This window comes from Macrosteles quadrilineatus, unplaced genomic scaffold (assembly GCF_028750875.1).
Source record: "Macrosteles quadrilineatus isolate MER2022 unplaced genomic scaffold, UCM_ALF_1.0 Scaffold_8__2_contigs__length_117827958, whole genome shotgun sequence".
Classification (NCBI taxonomy): domain Eukaryota; kingdom Metazoa; phylum Arthropoda; class Insecta; order Hemiptera; family Cicadellidae; genus Macrosteles; species Macrosteles quadrilineatus.
In genome coordinates, this window is record NW_026542601.1 from 28822492 (window position 1) to 28849907 (window position 27416).

The window sequence follows — 27416 nt, forward strand, 5'->3', positions numbered from 1 at the left end:
AGTCTTATCTCAATTTCTGTCTGTATGTCTGTCTGTCCATTCTGTGACTCCGTCTGTAACGCCAAAATGTCATTTTACGCGGCCTACTCCTAGAAAACTAGAGTACCGATCAAGGTTTTAATCATTTTTCAGTATTTACTGGATTGGTGAGAGTGTCTTTGGCTATAAAAACATGGCCTCGCTTCTTCGAAAACAAAATAACGAACCACCAAAAACCCAATTTTGTTCGATTTTTGTCAAATTTTCTCCCAATGTTTACTATTACATTTGATGAAATAACGATCAGCTGTTTGGATTAGTTCTCACTTCTAGCTGTCACTGATATGTTTACATTAAAAGTTGTTTACAAATACCGCAACCATTTCCGATCAAGTTTAGTCAGCACATCCAAACGAAGTGAGATTAAAAACGTTGTGCCTTACTTAACCGCTTTAATGGATCGCAAGTTTTGTTTTTGTTCTTGAGTTTTGATAACCGGGGAAAATACCGTGAATCAGTGTTGTATTAGTGCAAGGAAACTTACAATTTTTTAATCATCGGCACCAATACCGTAGCTTACAAAGGTTTCCACTCATTGACGGCGCTTCAAGGACAGTTGTGTAAAGTGCAAAGTAAAAATTCACGACTGCAGTGGGTGATCGTGGATGTTGCTGCGATCTTGGAAGATCTTTCTGATTTCGCTGTGATCGTACCGTAACAATGGTTTAACTTAACAGATGTAGCTAAACTCGCTTTTCCAAATGTGTCACTTTTGGTTTCTACTTACTTACATTTCGACAACGATATCGGTACTTTTCCTACTTAGGAAATAAAACTACAAACGTACAAAACCCCAGATTTGTGCGTTTTTTGTCACATTTCATCCGAATGTTTGCTAGATATATGTACCGATTATCGTTTAGAGATTACGTAATCTTAAGAAACCTTTGTTTGGATAAAGGTGGTTTCTTCAAACTGTCATTAATATGTTAACATTAAAAGCTGCTTACAAATAATGCTATTAATAGGAAATAACTTTGATTTTCGAAAACAAACAAAAAAATTAAAACCAAAGGAGATTAATAACTTCGGTACCGGTACTGCACCACATCAAGTGAAAGTTTTTTTTTAGCAAACCATAGTGAGTTTTCAAAGCTTTACGTTGTTTACGTTACATGTTACATGTTTTGTGGCCTGTGTGTATTTATTTATTTATATAATTGCCAACTGATTAACACCTATAATACAGTTTGAATTAGTCGTAAGTACTACAGTTCTTTTCTCAAATGTAAACGTTGGTTTTTGGTACCGGTACTGCTACTTTTCCTTAGAACCGGTGGTAGCAGTACCGGTAAGAATAATTTTTACATACAAACACATCACTATTTTCACTATTTATTTATAAACACTGCACCTTATTGCTAATTAAATTTAATTGATGTCTTACTGTATAATTTTTAGCGTTTTCTGTCTGGACTCCAAAATGTTGTGTGGACTCAATTCTGTATTTGTGTGTGTATGTCTATTGGTAATGCATTAATGTCCTTATTTTTCGTGGAAAAGACAAGAGCACCATTGTTAATAAAAATTTCAACCCGAATAAAGTGTGCAGGAGTGAGGTTGAGGTAGTGTTTTAACTACTTTTAACCAGTGTGAAAAGTAACTTTCAATTCCTTTCATCGTTAGATATAAAATATGGACTAACACGATCGGGTGACATTTAATTGCGAAGCATTCGTTTTGGCTTTGAAACTGTCAGATATTGTATTTGAGAAGGTTTATATGTATTCCTAAACAGTTATAGTTTTGCCATCATATCTGGAAAAATGCACACTAAATATGCAAACCAACTCCTGTTCTGAATATAAGGTTTTAACTTACTACAAGATTCCCGTACGTAGAACGGGCAAACAGCTAGTAACAAATAAACATAATAAAATCAATCAACAATTAATTAGCTCAATGGCTAATTAATCTGGAATAAATAGTCTTGCTAGCTGAGTGGTTAATGTTCTTGCCTACAGAGCTGATGATGGAGCTGATCCCAAAGAGTGATCAATTATAGGCCCAGATGCTACTGATGATTCTTTCTGACAACAATAGAAATTGTAACCAGATGAGGGTTTGGACCGTTCCCTTGCAAAAACAAAAATTGCCGATGGTGTTAAACATACAAGATACATTAACAAAAATATACATCGAAAATAAACTTAGTAATATCCCACAGGCAACATCTGTACCTTATTGTGGGAATAAAACTCTCCTTATATAACTTTACCTGTTCCCCTTCATATCTATAATATTAAAACGAAACAGGGTTTTTTTATTTCACGATTCTGAATCAACCACTTGACGGATTTTCATGATTTTTGTGTTGAAAGAAAGATAATTTTGATAACTAGGGAATGTCGAAGCCATAATTTTAGTTTAGGGTCCCAGTTTTTTAAAAATTAAGTTTTAATTTTTAAAAAGTCTAGCAGCCGACGGACGAGTTAAAGTCGTTTTAGTGGTGGTGTAACTAACAGCTGGTTTCTAACTGTCATTGAAATGTTTATGTTACAAGTTGTTTGTATACAAAAATATTGATCCAGAGTTTGCCTACACACTATTTCACTTTAAAATGCAGTTTATTACCTACCGTAAAAGATCTATGTTATCAGGAGATTGTGTAATTTTGAACTAAACATTTTAAACGTATAATCAAGTTTTATCATAAATGCAATCCGTCTAAGTATAAGTGCTTAATCCTTTAAGATATAAGTGGTTTATGTGTTGATACATCTTTTTCTAGATGCTTGAATATAAGTATGACTGCATTCAGTACCTACACATGAAAATGTCAACCGGTGTAGTAGGTCTCCAGAAAACTGACCGGTAAGCTGCAGGGTGTCAGTAGAAACCAAAATCGATTCATACCTACATACATACATACATTCATACATACTATCCCAGTAGTACTGTATGATTCAGAAACTTGATAAAAGGTACATTCCAAAAGGCTCAGATCTCGGATGGGCTGGGCAGGCTTTGCATGGCGGAGAGAAGATACTTCAACTTTTAAAAGTGTATTCCAAGGAATGAATGAATGAAATATACGTTTATTTCCACATAATGTATACAGAAAGAAACATACTTTTAAATACAAAATATAATCACAATTACAAAATATAAACTAAGGCTAAGAATAAAAAAGAACATTTCTGTATTAATTAATTTGACGATTTTATGAAATTCAGCAGACATAGGCAGGTGCTGCCTGTGCGTCTGCTGGGTTGCTATTTAAATTATCAGTAGGTTACCAAATCATAATGGAATTATTATACAAAAGAGATTAATAAATGAAATGACTGTTGCTTAAAGAGTTATTAGTTTAGGGAAAGATATTTATAAATGCGTTAAAATATAATGATAAACTAGAATAAATACAGTTATGATCAGGGGGGGAGCTAGACCTATACCTAAGGATTTATGCTGACTCAGGGTGGAGGGGGCAAGGGTCGGGTCAAACGCGCCGGTAATCAGCTGTGATGATAACGTCGGCCTCATCTATACCAAGCCTGAAGAGAAATTGTTTGATTCTTAGTTTGAACACATTAATTGAAGGTGATTCGAAAAGATTATCATTGGTAAAATATTTACAGATATTTCGATAGAGTATATTAGAAATATAGAAAGAGTTCGTTTTAGAGAAAGTATAGTTTAAATGAAGTGATGAGATACCTACTCGCGAAGAATAACGGGTACTGTGAGAGTGCGTTATTCCTTGAAATATATTAGTGTGATTTTTAAAGATGTTTATTAATAAGCTTTTAATGAATAACTTTCGAATAGTGAGAATGGACAATTCCTCAAACAGAGCGTCAGTTGGGTATCGTTTACATTTACCAAACCCCACTTTTAATATAGTTTTTTGAGCAACGTTTAAAGGTTCCAGAATACTTTTATAACATCCACCCCATGCAATGATACCAAAAGAAAGCAACGACTGGACATACGCAAAGTATGCCATTTTTAATTCTTTTATTGAAAGTATTTCATTCATCTGTTTAAAAGCAAAAATATATTTCCTAATTTTGTTTCTGAGATAAGTTACATGAATATTCCATTTCAATCGCTCGTCAAAAAATACACCCAAGTATTTGTACGAGTCTACCTTTTCAATGCTTTCGCATAAACATGTAGTACTTTGATAGTTATTACAATTATGAATAATTAAATCAGTTAAATTAAATTCAGTACTTTTATTTATAGAAATTGGCATAAATTTAGTCTTAGATACATTTAACGAAAGAATGTTTTGATTCAACCATCTTTTTACAATCATAAGATCATGCATAGCCTTATCTCGGACCTCGGGCCAAGTCTTTCCCTGAAGGAAAATTAAGGTATCGTCAGCAAATAAAAACATATTACCAAAAATGGTTAGTTTAGAGATGTTATTTATATATAATAAGAATAAAATTGGCCCGAGAGTTGAACCTTGGACCACCCCGTAGTCTACAGGCATTCTACTGCTATTCACACCACATATAGAAACATACTGTGTTCTATTTGAAAGATAACTTTTAAACCAGTTGAGAGCGTTGCCTCTTATTCCCAGTAATTCCATTTTGATTAATAATTTTGCACGATCAACAGAATCAAAGGCTTTTTTAAGATCAAGAAATATTAACATTGGGTGATTTTTATCAGAGATAGCGCGATTAAGTTCTTTATTTATATCAAACAAAGCATCTGAAATATTTTTATCTCTACGAAACCCGTACTGACGCTCGCTGAGGATGCCATTTGTTTGAAGATAGGAAACCATTTGATCCTTTACTATTTTTTCGATTATTTTTGCGAAGACACTTAGCAGAGATAAAGGGCGATAATTGTTTTTATTGATGTAATCGTTAGATTTGTGCAAAGGAAATACTTTTGATAACTTATAGCAATCAGGGAAAACTCCAGAAATTATGCTGTGATTGACAATATGAAGTAAGGGATCACATAATACATTGAAGTTGCTTTTCAAGACTTCGGCCGAGACACCACAAGGTAGGCCGAGGAGTACTACAAGGTAGACGACCACTTGGAAGACCAAGTAATGAAAGACATCTTCAGACTGGTATCTTCCTTAGAAATGGCAGGAGATAGAAGAGAACGGGAGGCCAGGATCATTTTAGAGGTTTCAGTGGCCAAGGTGGTAAAATAAGGTACGGTAAGTATGCAGTGGAAGGTGTTGCTACTGTACTCAAAGCCAGTGTGTGTGAATCAGCCACCAAGTTGTAAACTAGCTGTTCTGAATCAGTTTTAATGGACTACTCGATTCCCGTACGTAGGACGGGCCAGACAGCTCGTTTACTTTATAAAAATAAGTTAAAAAGGAAAATAAATACATTTTTGACTATGTTTTATTTATAAAAGTATACAGATGTGACACATCACTAAAGAGCAGTTTTTTCTTGAGCAGTATTTACAAATTCATTGCAAAGCGCATTTTTGTGAACTTTCTCTTCTTTACCTGAAAAAATAGCCCAAAATAATTTGTAATTTTATTCTCTCCTTGTACCAAAGAAAACCTAACAACAATCCTAAAGACCTAAACTATCCTACTATTTTAACTTAACTAAAGAAGTTCCTTGAAAATACAATACCAACTAGCTTTTCAGTAGAATACTAAAGTAATAAATCTGTTTCATTCTTGAATTACTAATTGACCTTGATGGTACAATTAATTGTAGCAATGCAGAAAATTAGCTTGACAAATTTTATGAACAATTTAAAATAGACTACACTCATCATTTTTTCCCACAAAGTTGCAGATACTACCATTTTATGGATTGCGAGTTCAGTATTCTAAATACTCACAATTCGAGTTAATCGGTGTGCAGTAGGCCTACATCGTAAAATGAAGTTTATTGGAGTTTGTACATTCAAATTTATGGTATATGTATATGCAGGCAGTTTTGGAGATTGGTGGAGATTCATATTTCATACATGGGGAAGTTATGGGAATATTGCATAGTGATGACAAGATCATGTGTTAGGTCAAATGAGGGTATGTGCGTTAAGTTTATTGGAAAGGGATGTCTGAGCGATTCTAAACTTTATCTCATAAAATTATCATTAATCATATCTCACAATTATACTTTACCATGTTTCACTTATTACTGAGTTTTGCAATTTAGTCTCAACTCCACTGCTTGATAATTTTTTACTTATTGATATTATAACCACATCACCAACCTGGTTTATATAGCCACTGTCCCAGTTCCCAGGCTGGTGACTCAACAAGAAAAAATATAACAAAAGCTGCTACATTGGCAATCAAGACATCCGACAAGAAGCCTGTCCACTGTAACAAAATAGTTAATATCAGATAACCCGCAAGGTATCATTGGTATCAATACCAATACCAATGAGTTAAACAACTATACAATTTTATTTTTACTATAGGTAATTTGAATAACTTACTTATGAAATTATTTATGTCTTGTTAAATCGTTTTAGCAAAAATAAGATGACAAAATGTTTCACTTCACATTCTTGGATCTTTGTCTTTTTTGCTCTTAACATCTATCCTAACCTTGGCCATAAAAATTAAGCTCTAGTTGGAAAGGGTCACGTTAGGACCTAGTAATATTTATAATACACTCATGTTTGTATACTTATGTTTTAAATACACGTTTGTTCCAAATATGTAAATGGAAGAAACATTCAGGCTAGAGAGAACTAGACTCAACGAGTCTGTAGCATAACTTGTCATGTAAAGGATCTGAAAAGTGTGAACACGTTGAAACATGCACATACCAGTGTGAACATGTCGAAGGCCAAAGGCTGCCTTATCCTGGCAAGGCCTAAGGCTTGGAGACCCATGTGGCTCAGGTAGACGCCGTAGGACAGAGTGGCCAGAGGCCGAAATATTCGCCATCCCAGGAAACTCTGAACAGGACCTGTAAATATTTTTTTAAGTCTCAGATTAATCAAGTTCAGTTTTATGTGAAATGTTGGCATTGAAGTTTTGTTATTGCTTAATAACAAGCTGGTGTTGAATTTGCTAAGGTTTGTTAAATAATACCTTATTTGTTTGTTGATAGAACTAAACATTCAATCCCTGTTAAAGTTGTCGCCAGTTTTTAAATCAAAATAAATGTAGTTTAACTGAGCAATTGGCGGTTTGTGCTAATGTAAATTACTGATTTCTGGGCTTTGAATCAAGTAAAACTGATAGGAGGACCTGTTGTCGAATTTTTAGCACATTCTCTAGAGCAAAACTCTCAGGCCTACAACGCAATCCAGAAATACAGTGGTTCTAAAAACATTTTACATCACATGGTTGGTGTACAAACATTTTTATGAAATTGTTCACTTAAAATTTGTTATCAATCAGTTATACTCTGCAAATACATACCTACTAACTATGAATAACTAAGATGTAAAGCTAAAAACATTGTCCAATGTCGCTTTTTGTCTGTCAATGAGATTTTGAACAAAATCACGGAACATGCGATGAACGATTTGACTAATCCCTGACACTTTTCAACCATACGTCCCTTGAATCATGATTAAATAAAAATTATTCTTTTGCTTTTAGTGTAGGGCGTAATCCAATCAAGTCTCCATTATCTCTCACAGGCGAGAAAGTCCTTATTGTATTCCTTCTTTGCTTTTGATTACTAGATGATGGATGATAGATGGATTGTTTGGTTTGCTTTCAGCAAAAAAGGCTACAAACAACCAATAATTTGCAGCTTTGTCCAAGCCATTAGGACAGAAGTTCCCTACTATAACCAGCAGCGTCAGAATTTTTAGTTGCTGCTTTGACACTAAACGATTTAACTCACCTCCTTTCCCCAATACACAGAGTAGTACTACTCCAGCTGTCCCGAGTGAGAATACATTCCGATGAAGCGCAATGTGTAGACTGTCCACCACACGGTGATATTGGTGTTGGGGAGACTGGAACTGAACTATGCTGAAGACTGCAGCTAGACAAAGAAATAGAGAAACGGACCAACAGAGCGCCACTGCCATCTGAAACACAGGTGAACATAGTTACCAAAACGTGAGATGAAACTCTTCATGCATTGGCATACTGTATATCTAAAGGCAAAGGAGGGCATATCACTTAGTATTGCAGTGATGATAAAACCTTTGGAGTAGGCGTAATTTTTTGAATTTTAAAATAGCCAGGCTTCTTAACCATGGATTTTTAGCTATGTCAGCTTATGCTCAATTGGTACTATATTTGAAAATCTGTTATAAGGTTAAACAACACACTGGTAATACAGTATACACATACACAGCTGATACATTGGGTGCTAAAGGCCTTAGCCCCTCCCAGAAATAAAAATTCATTTTTTCTGTTAAGTTATTTTTTTTAATAGTAATATGTTCTTAATTTATAAAATTGCTTTCTTATTACAATTAAACTATAAAAAATTCTTTAGCTCTCAAGAGTTTAGTATCGTAGGTAACGTATAATATATCGGTAGCATCGAAGTAACGTATAATATATTATAAAATAATGGACATAGAAAATCATGGCAGCCAGACAGAGCAACGGCGGCAGCAGCAAGAAGTGAAGAAATGAACTCAAACCAAAGACTAAAATGGCGATAGGAATAAGTCTATTTAATTTGTTTCTCTAGTCTATGCTTGGACTGTGTTGCCTTTGACCTTGACAGACTTCCCTCCTCACCCTACGTTTTCAAAACATAATTTTGTCTCAGTAGTTCCTAATGATTAAACTTAAACTATTATGTTCGAACAGAGTGTTGAAAATAGCCGTAACCTTTAACCTGCGGTCAAATTCTGGTTGTAGTGTGTCTACATGTTTTCTGATGAGATTTTGTGTTTCAAGCACTTAATAACAGAAAACATCCTTTCCAAGCTTAAAAAAAATAATTCCAAATCTAGATAAGAACAACAACCGATTTTAATGATTGTTGGTTTGGTTCGACATCTACAAATTTTTACAGAATTGTACCTAAACATGTTTACTGTGAATTACAGAAATACAAGACGCTTGTTTGTATGAGACGCTATAGTAGTAATTTTGAAGATGAACACTTAATTTTGTTTGTGTTAAAAGAATGGTTGACACTCTTTTCGAGCCCGAGACAGGGTAGATCCCAATCAGGCTCCAAAGTGAGATTATAAGACTGATAGTGATAGATTAGACAAAACAAATCGCCTAATATTTCTGTTTATACAAAACGGTTAGTCACTGGTGCACTCACCCTATTGCTCAAGTTAATGTTGAGCTGTTTCTTCTTGATCAGATGAAGAACGTAGCCCAAAGCCATGCCAGTGAGCCAAGATGCAGCTCTGACATGGGTTACAACATATTCCGATCCATGATTCTGCTCGGTCTTCTTATCTCTGTATCCAAACAATATTTTCTAATTATTATACTGTATTTCCTTTTTTGTCATTTTATTAAGATAGCAACACACTTTGTGAGGGTATTTTGATGAATCTGAATGCAGATGGGTGCTAATGGAGTAGGAATGAACAGATCAGTCCTTACAGCCAGTTATTGAATGCCCAATGCTTAAGAACAGCTGGATCCGATTTCAAGTCACAAAAAAGCCACTGAAGTATCTCAAGATCAAACCAAAATCTTCTTACTTCCAGGAAAGCACTGTAAACCTACTCAACTATATGTGGATATTCCTTCTAATTCTGCAAGTATGGTAGCAGAAAAACAACTTTTATTTTCTGTAATTTTTTTATAATAGATCCTTTATGGGGATTTAAAAAAATTAATGTTAAAAATTACAATAAACAAACATCTTATATAATTTATTGATACTCAAGACATTTCTTTGCTGGTCAAGCCAAGCTCAGGACTAATGTCCTGGAGATTTGAGTTTAAATCCAGCCAATCACCAATGATCTGTGTCATATGATACTGTTACTCACTGCAGAGGTTTGAAACCTTTCTTAAACTGTAAATTCACCTCTGTTGGGAAAAATTACTCTCTCCGCATTGGATAGCTCAAACCTTTGAAACTCACATAATAGGAAAAAATGTAAAGTAAACCACAGACATATGTCTTAAAATAAAAAAAAACACACGTAAAAATTCTTACAATGATACTGTTGCTCCTGCTGGAAGTTTAAAGTAGAAGGCATTGGCGAAACTGGCAGCGGTTGTAGCAATATAGCAGAAACAGATAAGCACTATGCCTTTGTTGGTCCAACGATCAGCCGATCCAACCAATGATCTCGCTAAGGGGATCAGCAATAGTGGAGCGATAAGATACAGCTGCATGTCAGCTGATAAGTACCAACTTTGGATCATGCACTGGAAAAAAGATGATCAGACATGATTTGACTTTAAGAGTAAACTTATACAAAAAACTTTTCACCACGCTACAAAGTAAGTAGCTAGTTACTGTCATGTTTGAAGAAATTTAAGTTGTTTATAGAAAGCGACCAGTAAAGTCAGCTGGAGTACGGTATATCTACTGATCATCATCACAAGCAAATTACACTTTTTCAAAAAGGTATAATATGAGTGTCTTCGGTAGAGACTCACAATAAACCTGCACAATGAAATGTTAAGTATTAAATACTGAACTGTATATTTAACAAGGTTTTGATTGATGGGTTGTGTTTTACTCGTCCTGTATATTTGTGCTGGCAAAAAGTATCGTACGACACTCATTCAAGAAGGTTCGTATGGTACTCGCTGAAATCCTGGGTTCGGCAAACCTCATGATTGTACAGTAAATACCTACTTCCTGGCCTTGTAGCGTAATATAATATTGTTGTATCTAAGATCAACTCCGATTCATTTCTGAATTGATGATCGAGGGAGTTTGGAAAATAATTTTTCTACATGCATGAGTGAGTTTATTTCTTATTCCCAAACTCAACCACCATTAAGCTTTGCTTCAAAACTTTCAAATTTACCATTATCTTATTAGATTTGTATTGATTTGTTGTAATAGAGAATCAGTGAGAAACAAATGTGTTTAAACAATTTTGTTTTGAATAGTGACTGCTTGTGTTTTAAAATCATCTTTATTTGTGCTACAATTGGTTAAAATAAAACTATAAGTTATAGCTATAGATGAGTTTTTTTTTAAATCAATGTTGGTAGTGAATCTTTTTTCTGCAGTAGTTTTTTTTAAACTTTTCTTCCATTTTGTGTTCTCATTATATTATGAATTATAAGTTAATGGTAATAATAATTTAAATAATATGGAAACAACCAAGCAATGAAAATATTTTAAACTTAATTGTCTCACCGTATGATATGGATTGACGTAGTTGCTTATGTAAAATAAATTCAACCACCAGTTCTCCACACAAGACGATGCCCTGTTTCCGATCAGACGCTTCCATAGAGGACCGTCAGAGACATGGAGTAAGACACACCCCTCCATCATCATCACAAATACTAGAGCAGGCGTGAGTCTGTAAATAACAAGTTAAAAATAAGTTAAAACTTTTAATTTCTATCACAATACATTGATAAAAAATAAGTTATTTTTTCACTTGTCCTTATCAAGCTAAAATAGGTACTGTAGGGTTATAATGACTGTGAATAGTGCAAGCAAATTTCTCATCTTATTGTAAAAACTAAAAAGCGTGTTTCATGCCTGATTGCTGATGTTTGATTGTGCTGATTGATGTCGACTGATTGTGTTTATCTGTTTTGGGGAATTTCCTTTAAATAAAAATCCTTTTATTACATCAGCTATCATAGAATAACTCTAAGAGATACCCTTGGTACGCTATTACTACGTAATACGCTTTTTGAAACTGTATATTGGCATACTCAATGATATTGGTTATACCTGGCCAGGACAGGTACAAATATCAGACACTCACCTAACGTATCTTTTATAGTAGAAGTAGAAGATATTGAATCCTTGACCTTTCTCTTGTGCGCGAAGGTAGTGGAAACTGAGCAAACAACCTGAGATGAGGAAGAACACTTCCACACCCAACATCATGTTGAGGATAGGAGACATGAACCATGCAGTCGTGTACTGTGAACATAAAACATCCAGAGTTGAGGAAGAACACTTCCACACCCAACATCATGTTGAGGATAGGAGACATGAACCATGCAGTCGTGTACTGTGAACATAAAACATCCAGAGATGAGGAAGAACACTATTTTATATGGGGACGATACAACTTCAGTTGCCAAATGTAAAAATGATTCAGAATTATCGCTCAAAGTTAAACAATCCCTATCGGAACTGGAACAGTGGTTTAACATTAATGATCTAAAAATGAATCAAGATAAAAATAAATTGGTAAAGTGTTGTACTGCTCAGGCAAAAATTTAGCTGTTCAGGATGATGCAAAATTTCTCGGTTTGTATGTAGATTCAAATTTGAATTGTAACAAAAGCATTGAAAATTTAATTAGTAGACTGAACTCGGCTTGTTATCAAATGATATATGTTTGAGAAACACAATTCACCTAAAAACTTGTTTGATGTTATATTATGCATACTTCTATTCAATTCTTCAATATGGAATTGAATTCTGGGACTTTGCATCAAACATTGATTTAATTTTTAAGATTCAGAAAACATATTAATTTGAAATAACAACTTCACCAATATTTCTGAATTTTTAATTTTTATGAGGCCTTTCGCCAGCTATGCTGGCATCATCAGACACATCACAAAACTGAAGGTTATGTTTATGTTTAAAAAATTCAATTATAAATTTTAAAGAATGTAACATATGGGTAGTTAAAAATAAAAACTATTCTGTTAAGTACATTTAGCTAAAATTATGAAAATTAATATATGTATATATGTATAAAAATGAAATATAAAGTAGAATTATCTTATAACTTTGTAAATTTAGAATTAATTTAGTAATGTAACATTTTGAATTGGACCGTTATCATTATTTACCAAATTGTCCATTTTATTTATAAATAATGATTCCCATGCATTTAGTTCATTGGATTTTGTTATATTTTTTAGTAATTTATTGTAGTATTATTGATTGATATTGTGTGGTCCGTTTCTAAGCAATGTTTTGCTATTGCTGATTTTTCAGGTCTGTTGTGTGTTATGTGAGAAGTGTGTTCTTTGAATCTAGTTTTAATATTTCTTTTTGTTTGTCCAACATACTTCATCTCACAACTGTCACACTGAATTTGATAAATGCCAGATTTTGTTGTATTTTATAATTTACTTTTTGGATTTCCAAGAATGTTTTTAATTTTGTTTTTAATTTTAAATGAAACCATTAATTCAGCATTTTTCTGAAACGTTTTCGTGACGTCTTTATATTGCTTGGTATAGGTAGTGCTTACCCATTTATTCTTTACTTTGATTGGTTCCAGTTTAGTTCTTTTCTCAGAAAACATGTTAAAGAATAATGACATTTGCACCATGGAGAACATAATGTAAGCCAATTTTCAAAGAATTAGAGAGTAATGACTGTTCCGAGGTTAACAATTTTTAAAACACTTTTGATGGTAAGTTACGGTAGAAGGAAATTTTGAAAAATTATGTAGTGAAAATGTTGAGCATAGGTATGATACTAGGTTTAAAACTAACTTTCAATATCCACGGCATCGTCTTTCATTAGGAGAAAAAACCCCGACATACCTGGGCAAAAAACTATTCAATAAACTGTCTCAAGAATTAAAGAACAAAATACAATCCAAGCAAATCAAAAGCAGCCTTGCTAATTTTGTTTTAAGAAAACCCTATTACAGTATAGATGAGTTCTTAACCTGATCAGGATTTTTAAAGTTAAATTTGTTTTCCTAATGAGATAACATTTCATTCTGGTAGCAGTTCAACAAGATTCTAAAGACTATTAACAAGTGTACCCACCCTTTCCATATCCAGCAGACTAAGGTTAGGGACCTGCAGTGACATCTCGAACCTGTGGCCCAGGATGATCCAGGATATTGCCAGGACCCTCAACCCATCCAGGATATCCAGACTGTCCTGTCTGTCACGACCGGATAGCTTCTGCCAGGTGTTGAACATTGAGAAGCTGACCAGCATTCTGCGGCTCTTGGCTAACATGGTTATGATCAGCTGATTATTAGTAAACAAGTATTAGTGACAAGGACATAGCTTAAGAAGACCCTCTGAAGATGCCACACAAGCTGGTGTAATGCAAAAATAAGGTGACACACAAACATCTTACTCAAGAACATAGGCAACAACACAAAAGGATATCAATTACACTTATATGGTACCATTGACTATTTGATACAGAAGAAGACATCCCATCTATATAGATCAGCTGTCGCCAACTCTGTTTACTAAAAACGAATGTAGTTGTGTGAGCCAGTCACAGATTGTGCTAGTGTCTAAAACTCTATTTTGTACCTTATTTTTTGTTACTGACATAGTTGCTGGGTCATAACAGTTGCTATAGCTCATAATAAGTCATTCCATCAGTTTGACTTGGTAAAAACCATTGTGTATTCGGAAGAAATCAGTAATTTAAATCAGCGCAATATGTAGGTGGCTCATCAACCAAGACAAATTTGATTAAGAACCTGGCAACAACTTTAATATGGGGATGGAATGTTTAGTTGTATTAATAGTCAAAGATGGTACTTTAATGATTTACAAGATGGTAAATATTTAGACATGTATATTAAACAAATAAAACGTAAATATTAAACATTATTTTAGACATGTTACAAATAGCTTTAAACCAGTTGCACCATTCATCAGGTCAAATGTGAAAATAACAATCACTCTAGTAAATTCAAAAGGGATAGGTGTAATAATATATCAATCAATGTTCGTAAACATCTTTTAGTTAATCTGTTTAGCAGCATAGCACCAATGTACTAAATAATACGTTTTTTAGTCATAACCATTCCAAAAATAATAAAAAAACACAAAAATAATTTTAAATAAACTAATTAATCTCTAATTTAAATTTTAGATGTTTTACACTTATTAAACCTGCATGCACATATTGTTGTGCATTTTCCCAGAGTTTCCTAAAATACTCACCAGGCTGATAGTTCACCGCCCAGTCATACCAACTGCTCAAGAAAACTAATGCAAACAGTGTTGCCAACACACACCTGGAATTAGGCAAAATAAATCAAACACAGAAAGTTTTAAATTTTAAAACAAATACCAAACACAAAATTGACAACCAATAGTGTAGACCTGTGTAGTATTAAATTTCCAATGTGGTAACGCTCAACACCGTCTAAAACTGGCTTAATTTATATGAAAGGATTAGGTAATGTGTATGGAGTTCTTGAAAGAAGCAGAATGGGAACACCGTACCCACGCTTTTCTGTTCTACTACCACTGATGACAACACTGGTTTTCAACAAACAATTAAAATATTAATTTGTTGTAAGCTCGGCTTAAAACAAGTGCTGCAAACAGATGTTTACAACACTCTTTGATTTTTACTGACTTCCATTGGAAAAATTTATATTTTAAACACTTAAAAGCTATTTAACAAAATAATAAATTAGTCTTTGGATTGTTGTAAATGTTTGTATAGTTTGTGTTTTTAAAACTAAAAAATATATTTATGAAATTGACAAAAATAATGTTTTAATATTGTTAGTCAATTTTTCAAACATAATTTGCTAGGTGGATCTTTGAACTACATTTCTAAGAATATTTCAATCCACAAAAAAACAGCTGTTTAGCATAAAAAGAATAATGATGAGGTAAGCTATATCCTCTCCTAACACAAGGTCGCGGCCCGCGGCGAGACAAAAGTGGAAAAACCGCTTACACAGCAAACCGAAACAGCTCTGTTGCACTAATTTATAATGGAGCTTGTAGCAAATGTTTATGTTTACACTTTTGTTATTACACATATTACCATGGCAATAGGCATACCGGTGCAACATTGCCAAACACCAATCGCCTTGTTTGTCGCGGCCTTGTATTAGAGGAGGCTATATGGGTATATATATATACCCAAAAAGGTTAGCCTTAAAAAAAAACAACACAAAAGTGAAAACTTACAGGGCCTGCCAGAAGCGAGCTCCTGGCTTCAAGTCGCCTTTGACAGAGCAGTCGAATGGTTCGACAGTGGCGGTGGCGTTGACTTCAACAGCAACTACCCGCCAATGTTCAGCAACATCAGCATATGTACAGGTGGAGGGCAGACAAACCGCAAAATTCAAGTCTATAGGCAGCGCTCTGAGTAGCGAGTACTGTAGGCATTCAAAGCATTCTATATTCCGTTCACAAAATTTAGGCGGTTAGGATAAGAAATTCATCCCCTCCTTTTGATCCTACATTTGAACCAATTGCTCAATAGCTGAGGTTTGCCAAAACGTCAATCAGCTGAATTAAGCAAAAAAAAATAGGGTGGGCCACTCAAACCGCTTAAATTTTTGAACGGACTAGCGAAGTGGTTAAAAAAGAATTTGGTTTATCAGTCTAAATACAGTTGTCTTCCTCCAATCCAGCTGGATGAAGATCAAAGTCTTGGCTGGAATGGCAACGATGAAGATTTTGTCAATTATTATATTAAAAATATGTTTATTAATGTGTTGAAACAATGAAATATTATACCAAATCCCCTTATCTGGACAATCTCAAATTTTTAGTGTATTTCCATTGAATGAACGGGTGTTTCTGATTCTGTTTTCCTCCCATCATGGAAAACACAAAATATACTTAACAGAAGGTACTAACTGCAGAAAAGCTATACATGTAAGATTATTATTCTCGTTATAAAAAACTGCATTTTAAAACTTTTTGTTGCAATACATAATGTTAACATTTTTACAAACTAAATAAATGTTAAAGAATGTATGAAAAATTATCTGTGAAGCTGACAAATCATAAATAATGATACTGGGATTCACTTAACTCAAACCAAACTCAAGCCAAACGCAACTGACTAATTGAGGTAGGTTAGGTACATATTTATTTATTTTGTTATTATTATGTGGGAAAGTCTATCCACGGGTGAATATCATCTTTTTGAGACCAGCCAAACTTTTACTCACCTCGGCAGTTGGAGGGTTGTGCACCACAGAGGGCAGCATCCCCTTAGTCTGCACAATGCACAGCTGACCAGTAAACAGCTGGTTGGGTTCGCTGACACCCAGACACTCATCGTAACTACCCAGCCCTTGGATGTTGCCTTGGAGGAATCCGTCACCGATTTTGCTGGATGCATCAACCACTATGAACAAACAATGTACCATTTCAAGTTAATTTACTGATTTATTATTTTGCGTGTGTGTGTGTGTGTTTTGTAAGGGAACGGTCCACACCCTAGGTTTTTTTTCTATTTAAACCTAGTAATTAATTTTCCTTTATTTTTGAATAAATACTTGAATTTGGAATCACAGTCAAATCAAACCAACTGGTGACGAATTAAAATTATGTTTAAAGCACCACCATGATTGGAGACAAAAAGTAGAAAAAGAATTCCTCCCCTCACAATTTATACTGCCACCATGTTATCAAACATAACATCATTGGAACTAGATATTATAAAATCTGGAAGTAACAATAGTTTAGAGTTTGGCTTCTTTAAGGTACCATTGCATTAGTTTGAAAAGTTGCTATAGTGTCCTGGTCCAGAGAGTGTTATACCTCATTCAGTTTTACCAACAGCTATAAACTAATTAAATTAGATGAAGTCCTTTTTTGTTTAACACCAAGAAAAACCAATGGTTTGTTCATAAAGCGAACACATGCATTTACCAATATGATGAAAAACATGTTTTTTATGGTTGAGTTTAACTATACTCTACCTCGGCACATTCCATCTCAGGACACAACTAGCTGCCAGCGGCACAAAATCGGAAAATCCCCTCAAGAAGTGCTATCTCTAAAATATTTGTCATAGCTCAGTGCATTAAAATGAGAAAATGCTACAAACAAATGTTCTATTCGACATTTTTATCCTCTATGATAACAATCAGCTAATAGTTTTTTTAATAGGAACATCAGACAATGCAATACTGGAAATGATGAAAGTGGGGAAGGCTACAAGGTTACAATAACTAGGGAATGATGAGATAACTGTTTAAAACTTTAATGTAATTGCTGACGTAGATGATTACAAATGACTACCAACCAGGTAATTGGAATTCGTAAAGGAAAATCTAGCAAAGAAATACAAAGAAGAAATCCAACAGGTAGATGACCTCAGAAAGACAGCAAGAGTGAGGAAACCAGTGATAATAATAGGTATTTGAGGTTAAGAAATGTAATTGAACTCAAAATAAAAAGAAATTATTGTAGAAGAAGGAATCGGTCCACTTACTCGATCCACAGAGAAGAGTTTAAGGTAGTTAATAGGTAGGAGTTTAAGGTAGCAGAACAGTTACAGAACATTAAACTTGGTATTTCACCGCTCCAATAAAAAAATGCCCCCACCACAGCAAACCTGCCGACTAAGTGAATTTTAATTTCTCTGAATTGATTTTCAATTAAATCTATTTAAATAACATTAGGTTTAACAAGCAACTAGGTTTGCTGCTACTAGAAAACTAATAAAGTATGGGTTTTGGTAAAATATTAATAGCTTAATATAAAAAAAATAAATTTGCTAAGTTTGATCAAAATATAAACTCATTCAAGTTTATCTTGCCTTACATCTTTAAACCAAATTTCATCAAAATCTAACCAAAAATTTCTCAAGTTATCGCAATTCACAAACACATATATACAAAGGTTTATTGCGGACATTTTCCATCACGATTGTAAAAAACAATACACAACGTTTCGGGATCTGGAATCTGTACTACCCAACAGTACAACAACACCCCAACAGTACCCAACTAGTACTGTGTGTGTGTAGGTTTGCTGCTACTAGAAAACTAATAAAGTGTGGGTTTTGGTAAAATATTAATAGCTTAATATAAAAAAAATAAATTTGCTAAGTTTGATCAAAATATATCCATAAACAAGCAAATTACAACATTTTACAATATTCTCCATAAGAATAACATGGGAATTTTAACCCTTAGAGTGCCAGGCGAGAAATAAAAGTAACGCTCAAAAAATGCCGATGATTTTTCCCGAAGGTCGCGCTAAAAATGCCGAGCGCAATCTGGCGGTTTTTAGGTTAAAATTTCGTAAAAATCGAATTTTCGATATTTCGACCAACGAAAATCGATGTATCGCATCTAGTAACTTTCGACTCAATGTTAATATATGGGTTAAAAGAATCCGAGTATCCGTTCGGTTGTTATAACAGCTGTTCGATCATTACGAAACGTCCGGTCAGCCGGACGTTGGCACTTTTGGCTCGTTCTAAAAACGTCCGGTCGGCCGGACGTCGGCACTTTTGGCTCGTTTTAAAAACGTCCGGTTCCCCGGACGTTGGCACTCAAAGGGTTAAATTTACAATTTTTAAATTTTCTTCGTCATCAATAACCGTACAAAAACACTTTGATATACTAAATGATTTGATTTTTTTAACTATTTAAAAAGGCCTAAAGAGAAATTGGCAAATTTTATGTGTTTTTTGTTTTTTGTTGTTATGTTTTTTGTGGAAGTATGGTGAGTTGTGTATTGTTTTTTACAATCGTGATGGAAAATGTCCGCAAAAAACCTTTGAACAACATTAACTCACCATCACCAACAATGAACTTCAAACAAAGAACATATATACATATATAAAAATTTGAACAAATGGTGTTTTTGGCCTCTGGGGTGGGGACATCAAAATGAAAAAAGTAAATCGGTCCCGGACCTAGGTCTTGCCGTACCACTTACGGTAATAGCTACTTCCCTATAGGGAAATTCGCTAACATCTTTTAAAAAGTACAACTACTTTTGTCAAATCTTGCCCAAAGTCTACACTAAACAAATCCATCAAGGTTTACCAATAGCGGGATAAATTATAAAATATTGATGGTCTATACAATCTCTAACTGCGTATATACACACCTATTCTGTCATTAGTAGCATAGACAAAAGTAGACAGACAGGATCGACAGTCCTTGTAACACGAGCTGGTTTTGTCTTACTATTGTGCTTAACTTTTTAAGTTGTAATTGTTGAATATTTCACTTTTCTTATAATTTTTCACTACCTATTAATTTATTTAATACCTCCATTATAAATGTCAACAAGAGGTTCTACCCGCGAATTCACGGGTGTACAGAAGCCACCATTAAATTAATTTAATCAACTTTTACTTTATATTTCATTTAAAGGTCCCAAGCTCGAGAAATTGTCATCTTAAAGGATGTTAAAAGCAGTGGAACCTTCATAACTTACGTCCTGAGGTGGCTGAGGTGGGTACGGTTGTACCTGAACTCACCGCCATTGACTTTATATCTACACGCTCTCTTCCATGACGTATTTAATACTTTAATACTTTTCAATGATGGCAACCTGTTAAAGATTGGTGACAACCTCTTGGAACGAACAACATATTCATCGTGTTTTAAACACCTTTAATCACTCAAACAGCTACAAATAGCTTCACTTTCCATTCACCGCACCTCTTTTAAGAACATAAAAGTAAATAATAAAATAAGTAAACATAAATGTAAACAAACTATATTGTCAATTGCATTGGCCAGCTGTTGTTCACTAAATTAATTGAATAACGTTAACTTCCAAAACATGCAAGACGTAGCCCTTTAACCTCTGTGTCCAGAAATTTTTGAGTTGGTGTATTAATTTTTTTTCTACAAACTTTTTTTTAACATTTCTTATTTATGAATAACCCTAGCATAAAAGGCATAACGTCACAAAAATAAAATAAAGTGAACTTAAAAGCTTTTATGAGGGCTGCAAGAACATTTGACGCAACCCAAACAACAATAAACATGAAGTTTCCAGTAATGTTGAATGTACGGCTATCTCCCAAAAACCTGTACTGGTGAACGTGGAATGGAATATATGTCCCTATACAGAGTCAATGATACAAACTCACTCCGCTGTGCCCACGGCTGATCACTCAGTACTGCCACCTGGTAGAGCGCGCTGTGGTTGCTACACCTAGGGTTGTCTGAGTCGGTTGGTACTACGTAAGACAGCAGATGGAACATTCCCTCTTGGTACATTCCTCGGTCCACCAAGTGGTCTCGTAGCTGCTGAAGTCTCAGAGGAACAATCTTGTCCGCTCTACGCTCAAGAGTGTCATACTGGCCTGCAGAGGAAGCATATGTTAGATATTTTTTTTATTTTTCATAGATTTGGGTGAGTAACCCCCCCCCCCCAGCCATTGGTTTATTTCTAGATGTTGCTGTTGAAATTCCAGTGATGCTGACCAGCAATTTCCTTAATAACGAACGGATTAAAACATGAATCTATATTATTAATACGCTACCCGTACATGAAACTTTGTAAACAGATGAGGCTATTTTTGTTTGAAGATTTAACCCCACATATTATATACCAAAATGTTTGTCTATTGTCGGGACCACGTAAGTTTGCAGTTGAGGGAGGAGCCTATTTACCATATGGTTTTGAATGAACCAATGAGAACCGTGCGGTGTTGCCAAATCTGTTAATACCAGTTGATTTTAATATATTGCTTAGTATATTTTAATTAGTGTTGTCAACGGGTGATGTGGCAACGTCGCACTAGCCTTGTCTTGTGATTGGCTGCCACCAACTGCAAACTTACGTGGTCCCGACAATAGGTGTGTAGATTTGTAAACTGACCTTACATTTTTGAAAAAGTCCCTTGGGCTCTGCCCTAGTGACTTTTAAAGTTCCCATGTTATCCTTATGAAGAACATATTTTTTTACATTATGATCAGATGGATAATTTAATTGCTGTTAATATTTTAGTTGCAATTTGAGGAAACGTGTGCTACAATTAAACACAATATGTGACAATTACTCCTCCGAAACTACTAAACCGATTGACATGTTTTTGGTGTCATTGGAGAGAACATGATGTGAAGTTGTGCAGGAAACTTTCTTTTTAGGTAAATAATAAGAGAGTGAGGCCCTGGGGCCCTTTAAATTTTCGTATTTATCCATAAGAATAGCATGGGAAACAAAAATTGTTATGAAACTACAGCTGTTGTCAGAAATTAAAAGTGAGACGAAGGACATATGATAATTGTAAACAGTCAATAAGTTTGCTACAAACACTTACGGTTGAAATGAAATATTTATTATTTGAATTTGGGTTGGCGTAAATATTACAATGGAAAAAAACGAGAAAGCCTGGACAATTTGATATACTAAAAAGAAAACTGAATTAACACTGTGCTGCACTTCTTGAGCAATCATTGAAAGAGCCGATTTGTAAACTATGGAAACATAGGAAGGTAATAGAACACCACTTAAGTAGAAGAAATAGAAATAATGTTTTTTTTTTTAGAATTTATAATCGTTATGGATAACCTAATGCGGCTATGAGTGGGAAACTTTGTAGAAAACACTAAGAAACAAGATCAGCTTTTGAAAATGAAAAATGATAAGATATTAACAAGAAATGTTGATTATATCAAACTGTTATGTACATCGTGAGTACTTCCAATCTTTGAGTCGACTCTTTTAAAGTCATTGGAAGTTATGACCGTTATTTGTTTTATAATAACACCTGTACTAAATACTTCTCATTTGCTCGAATTCAAGCAACACGTAAACTAGTTGTATTTAATTATACCTACGATTGTCTTTAGTTTAATTTTTAATCTTAGTCAGAATGTAAAACAATTATCTGTAATTGTTGTTACGTTGTTGTCTTGTTATTATTTTTTGTTGCAATGCTGCTTTGTTTCATGGTCCATATGTAACTTATCTTTTATTTTTGTTGTTATCTTTTCATTCTGCTCATGTGCTTAAAACACATATATTTTGTAAATGGTGTATCCGTTGATATGAATAAATGAAATGAAGTGAATAAAAGGGACAAACCAGTTTATGAAAATGAGTGTTCAATTTTTCAATACCGGTATGCAAATTTTTTTGAAATATTTATCCTAATTAAGGTAGGTTAATTCAATCTTTACGGTATGGATCTACTATTGATTTATTTTAATATATTTCGTAAATCTTACAATCGCATCCTTATTTGTATTATTATTTTTCATCAATGCAATGCTAGTATCTCCCTCAATGCAACCTCACATCCTGTGTTCCCCCAGCCTATTACAGTTGAACCTCTATAAGACGAATTTCAAGGGGTACGGGGAAAATTCGTACTATAGAGGTATTCTTAATAAAGAGGGTCGTTTTATCGAGGTTTAATACTGCTGTTATTCTTCTTATAGAGGTTTCTCCTCGCTCCAAGGTTTCTCCAAACAATGACTGATGAAGGAGGGGGATGGGTGGGGGTTTCATGTTGAGACAAGCCTCTGTTTGTTTTGAAAACTACGTACTATGGAGGTTAAGATTTTGATAAATTCGTCTTATAGAGGTCACGTTCGTCTTGTAGAGGTTTTGTGCTAAGAATATTCGTTGTATAGAGGTTAATCAGTCCTAGCCCATGTCACAAACAAATTCGTCTTATGGAGGTTTTTAACTTAATTACTACGTTGTATAGAGGTGTTTTTAGCATTGGCCTATATGAAAGTGTCAAGGGGATTAAAAAAAATTCGTCTTATCGAGGAATTTGTTTTATCGAGGTTCGTACAAACGAGGTTCAACTGTATATAACTACGCCAAACAACTATGTGTAATTGAAAACTGTTTAAACTGTACAAATTACGAGTTAGTTATCCATAGGCCTACAGAACACTAAATTATTTTGATTGTTACAATAATTTGTTTAATCTTTTGAGGTTGTTACCAGCCTTTTAAGAAAAAACAGCTTTAGACCTAAGTGATATATAATAGTAGTGATAATGTACAAGTCATTGAAAATAATTTGTTTGTCATTTAATAGTTCACTATTTGTATTAGGTACTCAAGTTGTACTATGATTACAACACCTGCACTAAGCGAAATTAATTATACTTGCAGAACAATCATCAATGCCATTACAGGTACATTTGTTCATCACATTCTCAGAAATTTTGCTGTGCATTCATTGAGGGCTTAGTTGTTGTAATTCAATTAAATTGTGTTTAACATTGTGCTTTGCACATCATACCAAAATTAATAGTTTTGAATGAACACCAGTCATTGGTTTGATTACAGATTTTTACTCTGTGTAGTTCAAAAATAATTGTTGGTAAAAATCACAAGACCAATCACATTTCTAGGAAAGTTACTTGATCGTGTTCGGTTTGTTTGGGTATTACAGGCTGTGTATAGTTATTGTAGTTAAGAACTAGGAAGTTTCTGTTCTAGTAGTTGACAAACTACAGTACTATAGGGAATTTAATTGCAGGACAGTAGTTTCAGGAAGTAAGCTAACATACAATTACTATTAAACACACCACCAGGGACTTCTGAAGACTGCAACCACATGGTGATTATCTTTTGATTGAAGATACCATTTGATGCCTTAAAACCATTTTGTTTGCCTCCAGGATCGATGCGTAGACCACGATATATTTATTTATTCCTTTTCATTACATTACATAAATTTTTTTCGCAAATTATTTAACCACATAATATTATATTAGTAAATCTACTAATGTAAAAAATATGAGAGAACATAGCTGAACATTCTCTATTTCCACGTCTTCCAGGTATCAAACCAACATGCATATACTATATACACTTTCCAAATGAATGGTTTTTAATTTGTTCAAAGATGATTTGAATTTAGACATAAGATAAATGGTCTTTATTCAGAAAGTAATTATTAATTTGTTTAATGTTTGGACTTCTCAAACATGAGGGATTAGTTTGAAAAGGGGGTTTGGAGGGATTAGGTTTTCAATATTTGATGGTGAAGGCAAACTGGTTTTATATTTGTAATTATTGAATTAAGGGTATGACTTTGTTGGTCCGCCTTGTATTTTAAATACATTAAAATCACTTTCAACCAATCATACCAATTTCAAGATATAAGCTAAACAAGATTAACAATTTTAAACTTAATTAATTAAATAATCTTCACAATGGGTTTTTTTAGTGACACAAGCTATTATACTATTACAATTTAAAAATTATAAAATTTAAAAAAAAACTGAGTTGAGCACCACACAATGAAACTAATTATAATTATAGTTGTTTGAAACCGATACTAAAGGAAAGTTAATACTTTGCCTAGTTTTAGTAGGAAAATTAAGGTCCAGGAACATTTGTTGTGCAGGAATTGTGCCCCCCAAAAAACGCTTACCCATAAAGGTTGTTGACAAGCTAATGGGAGAAAGTTTGTGTCAGATTGCTGATACCGATTATTTTCTTTTGTTTTTACTAAACAAATAAGAATGTCAAAAAGTTACTTCTATGGTGTCTCTATCTTAAACTTGTTTGCATAAAAACAACTAGAAACCCGCTTAGTCTGCAGGTTTGCTGTAACAGGTGTATAATGTAGTGTATTTCAGTGAAAGAATTGGTTTTATTTTACTAAACATCTTAAAAAGGTGAAACAAAACAACTGTGAAAATATTTTTCTAATAATTAATTGTTAAAAGATCTAATGTAGAATCTAAAGATGAACTCATTTTAGTTCATTAGCCATAGAAAATAAGCTATTACGGTAGGTCTCATTTTAAGACCTCAACTTTGGAATACTTTACTTTTTTGTTTTGATGACCACAGAAGTCAAAGTCACCATCCTAGATATACATGTGTAGCCTACGTTACAACAATAACTCGAGTAAAAATGATCTGATTTTGATTAAATTCATTACAAAAGTGTAAACCTATGATTATTTGAACGGAGTTCGTGAATCAGCTTGATCAGACTTTGAGGTCAGTATTATGGTTTTTTCTCAATTTTGACCCTCCAAATTTAATATTTTGCAGTTTATTTCCAAAACATTTTGTAGAGCTAAAGAAAAGCAATTAATTTAGTACATTTAAATATTGTGTGTATAATATGGTTAGAGAACAAATAAAAAAAAAAAATTTAATTTACATTTTTTTCTCAATCTTATGAACAAGGGTAAACTGATGTAGTTTACTTGTTAAGTTGTTTATATATTTTGATCAAATGTGGTAAATTTATTTCTTTTATACCAAGCTATTAATAATAATTGAACAAAAAACACACTTTATGACATTCCGCGTAGCAGCAAACCTAAATACTTAAACCTAATGTTTTTAAATTGAAAATACACCTAACATGTTTAAGGGGATATTTCAGTAGAAATTGGTTAGGCAAATGATAGTTTGCTTAGTCAGCAAATTTGCTGTAGTAGGGGGAGTATTTTTATTTTGGTACATATTTAGATTTTTATAGCGAAACACTGAAAAGGTCTAATTTTGTCCTGTTTAAAATTGTTTGTAATACAAATTATTTTCATCCTGTAATGATAAGAAATGAAAAGGAAAATAACAGTGTGTCTTACCCACAACAAAGAAAAAAAGAAGAAAAATACCTTCAGAAATTTTAAAATCATAACGCTCAGTTAAAAAAGCTTAAAAATCAATACTTGATTCACTTCTAATTTTTCATACAAAAATACATTTAATAATATGTTTATTAATTAAACTGTCATAAAAGTATGATAACTATATAATTTAGTAAATTAGATTATAGAAATATGTGATGTTTGATAGTTTATGAGATAATAATTTATCTTATACAAATTAACAATACAAATTGAATTAAACAATACTAATAATATAACGAATATAAATATTTAAATTTTGTCTTACAACTAACAAAAGAAAATAAGATGAAAAGGAGCTACAGAGAATATTTTAATTATGAAACAAAAACTCTTTTTAAACCCAAGTTTATGACAAATCTTATTTTTTATACACAAGAAAATTAGTCACACTAGATAATCACAATAATTAAAGTATGCTATAAAACATTTTATAATTTTTTTTTTAATTTTTTAATACATTACAGTCATAGATAAAGTCCTAATTATTTCAATATGTGAGAAATAAATAAAAATATTGTATCTTACCTCCAACAAACGAAAATAAGAAGAGGAAGACACCCAGAGATGCTGCAGGGTCCATAGTCTCTAGGTATTTGCCTGTCTCTCTCTGTCTGTCTGTCTTACTCTTGTAATAGCCACAGATTAAGAAGCAACCTTACCACCATTAGCACCTCAACTCCAAAAATCTGTGTTTACACAAACCGGTCTCCAAAATCTGTATTTGCTCAAGAGCAATAACATCTCAAGAGAGTCTTTTTGTTTTATTTTGCAGCCGTTAATTTGCCTGAGGTCAGTTCCAAGGTTTGTGGTTTTGGAAAAGTCAAACAGAAAAAGGATCGTGATTAACAGAGAATTCACATGATTACGTGGATAACAGAGAATCCATTATGATATAACTGAACAGCCTGTTTCTGATTTGGTGTGTTCAAAGTAGGCCTACATACTGCATTATTTCTTCACTAATACATTTTTTCTATGTGTATTAGTGTGGATTTCATTAGTGTTATGGTTTTTTTTTATTTTTTATTTAAAACACTTTTGGTATTTTCCACGGGGAAAGGTTCAAACTATAAAAAGTTGTATTTATGCATACGGTAATATTTTATCAT

General features: G+C 33.5%; 1 protein-coding gene across 1 annotated transcript; it reads right to left on the reverse strand.

Moving 5' to 3' along the window:
* Positions 1–5408: 5408 nt before the first annotated feature.
* LOC129000287 (nose resistant to fluoxetine protein 6-like) lies at positions 5409–26887 on the reverse strand. Its single transcript, XM_054427248.1, has 14 exons — positions 26833–26887; positions 20826–21041; positions 16927–17105; positions 15932–16122; positions 14945–15018; positions 13796–13986; positions 11812–11972; positions 11226–11394; positions 10062–10276; positions 9207–9348; positions 7809–7998; positions 6775–6917; positions 6211–6319; positions 5409–5485 (listed from the first exon to the last, which is right to left on the reverse strand). Exons 1-14 carry the CDS (start codon positions 26885–26887, stop codon positions 5409–5411), a joined length of 2112 nt encoding a protein of 703 aa, XP_054283223.1.
* Between the last annotated feature and the right edge of the window lie 529 nt (positions 26888–27416).